Here is a 6,000-nt window from a genome sequence, read left to right as displayed (position 1 = left end):
AAAGGTGGTTAGCAGATTTAATATGGATGAAGCTAAATCTGTGAGCNCGGGAGACACGAGGCCCCGACATCTTATCTCAAGTCCATGAGACGCGAGACTCCGGCTCCTCATCCCATCTTTGGGAGACATGAAGCCCCCGATGCTTTTATATAACAAGATTGATCATCTCTTTGGGAATCCAAGCATGACTAATCGGGACAGCGAGTATGACTCTAGCCCGACTATTTAGGGATGAGTGGTGATACCCTGGTAAGAACCCGGGTCATTGATGACCCGGGATATTAAATGGATTCCCAAATTAGGGTCAATTGGCAGGATGGATTCTTCTGAAGCCGGGCCGGTGCAAGCCCGGGCTCTACTCCCCGGGCAACCAGACGCCCGAGCTCTTGTATAAATCTCCAGGGAGGAATTCTACCTGGGAACCTCGAAAAGCGTGATGCACTTGAGTATATTGATATGGACAATCTTATCTGTCAGAGCAACTTGACTTTGGCGTGTCATATAAGTCATCAGGAGGTATGGACGGCCGACTTGACATATTTAGTAGGTAGGCACGGGAAACAAGGTACATACCCCATTTTCTCCTATAAATAGCATGTATCCTTCTCATTTACTGATTCTGAAATCTTTGAACTCTTAAGCATTATACATATTTTCTCTCAAATATTGCTTGTGTTCATCTTCAACCTGCTGACTTAAGCATCGGAGTGGCCACGCCGGACACCCCTCCGGCGCCCATTCACGAGTTTCTTTCATTGTTTGCAGGTGCTATTGAAGCCATTACCTTCACTCAAATTCCCTAAAAACTATAAATTATTGATTTGACCCGTTGGAGCTCCTTACTCGGCTCATCCATTTCAACGAAGTCACATCATACACCGTTTGCAAGATGATACGTCGTATGGTGCAGAGGTCCATTATATCATATCATTGCATTATATGATTTCAGCAGAGGATTCAGATGCTATGGTCTGTTGGGGTCCTGACATAAAAGTGAGAGGCTTATTGATGTTTATTTCTGCTGTTTGGTGTTGTAATTGGTAGGGTCGTCCGTCATTCAACAATTATGCAAGCCGAGATTCTTGATAATGACTTGGAAACAGAAACCATGTCATGTCTCAATTGCCACTGTCCCTCTGAATGGCGCCCGATCATCCATCGAATGAAAAATCCCGGCATTTAGCTCTCGGTGAAACTATGGACCAGCTAACATTAGGGACCTCGAAAGATTCTGTTTATTGAAGAACAGGTTGTAAGGTAATATTTTCTCTGAATGCTCGATCAAAAAATAACACATTGATCAGAAGAATGATGCTTACAATTTGTCTGATGTCTCTGGGGAAAAAAGGTCTGCACAAAAACTTATGTGATGACATTGATCAAAACATCTGAAGTTTTCTGGCATTCAAAACTCACATTTCTTGAATTATGCAGTGCCCTTCTTGGTTTGCATGAAACATTTGAAAATATCCATAAAATTAGTCATTTTCGCGAGATTTGGATAAATGCGAACTATTTACTAATAAAGCTTATTGTATTGAGTATTGCCACTAACCTGTGAGCCTAGGTGTGTCAAGAAGGTCCAGTCCAGATGCTATGAAACTTTAAAAAATTTTATGGGAAACAAAATAGATAAATTTAAATTTCAATGGATCGATGCTTAAGATTATGATTTCCGGAATGTGATAGGACTAGGTCACTGTAAGGTGTTCATGCAGGTAATTGGACAGAAGATTGTTCCAACTATGTTGATGTTCTGAACTACTTGAATCTAATATTTTTTGTTGTAAAACTTGCTTATATTAATGAAAAATGGCTAAGGTGAAAACGTTTGAAAACTGTCTGGAGTCAACGAAGTAGCCAAGTGAAAAATATGAAGTCTGTGTATCTTCAACAACATTTTATGAAACTGTGATATAGTTTCGTTGATTTACAATCTTGACAAGACTAACTACTCTTATGTATTGAAAGGAAAAAGATTAAAAATAACACAGTATTTCCTAGAATCTGTCTAGCATATGAAGTTTCAGTATTTTATTTGTTGACCACTCATATCATGATCTGGCCAAGGATGAGGTGAGATTGGTGAATTGATCCTCATTGCATGGGATAGTGAGGCCACCAGTTGGATGATTGAACCCGAATTCTTCTTCAGCTCGACTTAGTAAATCTTGAAACAAAGGTTCATTCAAGTATGATATTGGAACAATGAATCTCTTCTTTTTGGTACTCTCCCCAACGTAAACGACAAAATGACCCTTTGGAACATCAGTTCCCGTTGACGTTGATCCTTTGGCTTTGAATGAAGATCGTCTCAGAATTTGACGAATGTCCATCATTGTTTTGAAGTATGAATTGATGAAGAACAGAGGAGGAGACTATAGGCCTTGGTAGAAAGCTGAATAGTTTCGTGAACACTTGAGTCTTGTTGTATAAGGCCATACAGGTGAAGTATATATAGGAATCTTGACCTAGTGGTGAAGAGGAGAGTTGAGGTATGGTGTCTGGTGAATTTTGAGGAACATAACACATGAGGAATCACATAAAATATCTTTAAAAATCGGTGACAGGTTGAAACGAGGAAAACTCATGTATGATCTTCGTTAAAACATCATACTCAAGATAACATAGCATATGGCTCAGAGGGCCATTATGTTGTCATATCATTGAATTTTTGTGATTTCCACGGAGATTCCTAACCGTAGGTCTGTTGGCATCCTAACATGTCGGTAAGAGTTCTCTTTCAGCCATAAACAGCCTTAGACTAGTTATGAGTCGTATTTCTACTGTTAGGTATGATTATTGTTGGGCCATCTGCTGCTCCTTGCAAATATGGAAGCCTAAGTTCTTGATAATATTTAGGAAAAAGAAACCATGTCATGTCTGAATTTCCTTTGTCCCTCGTTTGAAAGAGACAGGGACTATCTAAGTCATCCTTTGCATTAATGGATTTCCAGTTAGATTCTGTTACAGGGTTTATACTTAAATAACAGCTCTTAATTTTAATAATCTGAAACATTTTAGGTACAGGCCAATATTTACATCAACTGAATCCTGAATTCATCCCCGGGTAACATGCAGTTCGAATGGTGATCATCAAGTTTACGTGTGGTGTCTGGTGAGATTTTGAGAAGCATAGCACATGAGGAATCACATGGAACGTTGTAGACAACAAGGAATTTATCTGGTGTTTGACTTCAATTGAGAGATTCTTCACTAACATATCAGCAGTAATAGGCCTGTTTCCAGCATTTACCACCTTTCAGGTAGCTTATAAGCAAATAAAACAGTGTAATCGAAGCAATTTGAGTTAAATAATTTTGTGAAGCTAATAGGCAACGTACTGGTTAGATCAGAGTATGGCATAAATTTTAACGTTTCCTGCCGTACTTGCTCGAAGGTGCATTGGTTACGTACAACCTAAAATGGCAAGCGAAGGACGAGCAAGAGCAGGGTGAATCGGTGAATGCTTTGCATTTGGCCTTGAAGGGATCTTTAATTACCAAGAAGCTTACTGTGCATTTGGGAAGTTGAAATGCTGTTTATCCTAGTTTTACATTTCAAATATCGACTGGTGCTCTTTACTGTACAATATATACTGATTAGATATTTGTCACGTGTTTCTCAATAAGAAATTCTCATTCTTAGATGTAAAATTTTATCATCTGATATCGTCGACAAATAGAAAATCTTATTCCACACTAGAAACGAAGAAACAATTTCAGTTACACTTACAAGTAACTTGAAGGAAAAGAACAAACGAAAATACAAGAATTCAAGCACAAGAAACCTATGCAACACCCATATTTATTCAAGAAAATGCGTGATATATAAGAGCTCTGCAGACGGCATAAAACTACGGGCACTTGCGTTTGTTATTACGAGTTGTCATGGTTGCATAGCAAGCACATGCCTCATAATTACCAGACGTGCCCGGCGGAACGCAGTTGCACCTGGCGCAGCATGTGCCGCAAGCCCTCTTGCACAGTCTCGGCCTCGACGACAATTTGCACCTCACCTCACAGGCTCCCCCGCAGTCTGCATGCTCGGAAAAACAATAACTACAGTGTCACTATTAACTCGTAAAAAACGAAAACGAACTGCATGAAAAAGCAGTAAGTACAGCTAGCAGTGGTTCTTCAAAGTTAAGTTTATCGATTCCAAAAAATATAGCTTACCCATTTTCGGGACGGGATTCACAGTTCCTGAAACGGCCTTACTAATCTGCAAGATCCATATCATAAAGTCACCAAAACTTGGAAATTTTAAATTAAACTCAGCTTATAGCAAGCATCGTGATTAGAGAACTAAAATTGAAGAGATATGCTTATGTAATACAACCACCGGTTGATTTACTTGAAATGATTGGACTTGATGCAAGACAAGCAGAGTGAGCAAGATTGAAGCAATAAGAACTCTGAAACCAGCCATTAATTGTATGATTTTCTATATGAAATATTTCAAGAAATTAACAGAAAACAAGTTTAATTTTTTTTTAAATCTGAAGAAAGTGACACAACAAGGGGACTATTTATAGGAGAGATTTTAATCAATAATGGAAGAAGAGGCCGGGAAGGGTGATACGAGGACATATAGAAACTCGGGAAAGTCAGTACGTGCATGCAAATAGATAATACAGAGCCCTGCAATAATGCAGCCTACCGACTCAAATAAACAAAAATAAAATTTTTTTCAATAATAAATTGTGGGCCAATTTTTTTTTCAAAAAACAGAAGGAAAAAAAAAATTTGTGATCTTCCTGCATGCCTCTTCTTATGTATATATACAAATTACTAGAGGGATGGGTCTAGAAAATATATTCAAAATTTATAATTTTTTAATATTCAAAATCTATTAAGTCGTAATTCCAACCCCAAATTTTTTTGGCAAATTATTGGAGATGAGGGAACATTTGATTACATTGTACTTGTACTCTTTTATTTGCATGTATATTTAAATTTTGAATTAACATTTTTTTTTGTCTCTTTTTAAGTTATAAATTTCATGTTTATCCACTAATTTAATATTTATTGTTCCATGAAGCACACAAAAAAGAGGATAAGAATATATTAAATAAACTAATAGTATAATGAGAAAGTGTCTTTTGTTATATATATTGTATACATATCAAGAGAGAGGTATGGATAGTTTTGGTGAGGTTTTTTTTAAAATATTCTTAAATTTGTTTTTACACCAATATATTAAAAAGTGCCAAATTATTTAATATAAGGTGTCCTAAGCTCCAAGTCACGAGTTCTATATTTGGTGCATTTGTTTTTTTAAAATTAAATATTTCAGAATTGGTGTTTAGTCTCTCATTATTTTTCATAATTATAATATGATTCTGATTTAAATATAAACTAAATTGATTATAAAAAGATTGTATAATCAGTCAACATATATATCTTATTTTTCAATTGAAACAAGACGATCAATAATATCAAGGTGTATTGAGTAATGTATATTATTATTAGTAGTAGGTTGTCCCTTTTCATACTCGAAACCAAACAAAATCATCCATCTTTATTCCTTCGAACTCTCTTCGTTTCTGCTTCACAGCTGTTTTCTTTCTGTAAATCTCATATCTTTATTTAGACTTTAAATTTTCCACATAAAAAATGAAACTGATAAAGATAAATCGAGACATAGTGCGTTTATTGGTAAAGGTGCGTATTTGTTGTTATGTAAGATGTATTGTATTATATTATATGCTATAAAAAGAGTAGAACTTTCAAGTCTTTTAGGACACCTATTATATTTGTCAAGAAAATTTAAAAAATATAATATTATATATATGTATATATATATATAAATGATTTCTTTGAAAAATATAGAAATGGATAAAAACAAATTTTCGGAAAAAAGAATTTTAGAGAGTGGAGAAACATAATGATGATAGATTTTTTTTGAGTAAATCTCTTGTGAGACGGTTTCACGGATCTTTATTTATGAGACGGGTCAACCCTACCGATATTCACAATAAAAAGTAATATTCTTAGC

At 35.9% G+C, this 6,000-nt stretch overlaps 2 protein-coding genes across 3 annotated transcripts; both read right to left on the bottom strand.

Annotated features, from left to right (window-relative positions):
• Positions 1 to 1,870: 1,870 nt before the first annotated feature.
• On the bottom strand, positions 1,871 to 2,600 carry LOC140959871 (auxin-induced protein 6B-like). The gene has a single exon (XM_073417905.1). It carries the CDS (start codon positions 2,337 to 2,339, stop codon positions 2,055 to 2,057), a length of 285 nt encoding a protein of 94 aa, XP_073274006.1. The 5' UTR covers positions 2,340 to 2,600; the 3' UTR covers positions 1,871 to 2,054.
• Positions 2,601 to 3,671: 1,071 nt separating this feature from the next.
• On the bottom strand, positions 3,672 to 4,599 carry LOC140959935 (snakin-2-like). 2 transcript variants are annotated; one of them, XM_073417993.1, is made up of 3 exons: positions 4,357 to 4,599; positions 4,179 to 4,224; positions 3,672 to 4,038 (listed from the first exon to the last, which is right to left on the bottom strand). In XM_073417993.1, the coding sequence occupies exons 1-3, from the start codon at positions 4,429 to 4,431 to the stop codon at positions 3,857 to 3,859; spliced, it is 303 nt and encodes a 100-aa protein (XP_073274094.1). In that variant the 5' UTR covers positions 4,432 to 4,599; the 3' UTR covers positions 3,672 to 3,856. The 2 variants fall into 2 exon arrangements, with proteins under 2 accessions (XP_073274094.1, XP_073274093.1); XM_073417992.1 differs by having other exon boundaries at positions 4,345 to 4,592.
• Between the last annotated feature and the right edge of the window lie 1,401 nt (positions 4,600 to 6,000).

The sequence above is a fragment of the Primulina huaijiensis genome, chromosome 15, assembly GCF_012295235.1.
Source record: "Primulina huaijiensis isolate GDHJ02 chromosome 15, ASM1229523v2, whole genome shotgun sequence".
NCBI classification, from domain to species: Eukaryota; Viridiplantae; Streptophyta; class Magnoliopsida; order Lamiales; family Gesneriaceae; genus Primulina; species Primulina huaijiensis.
Note: the sequence above shows the minus strand (reverse complement) of the source record. Positions and strands in the feature narration are given on the sequence as shown.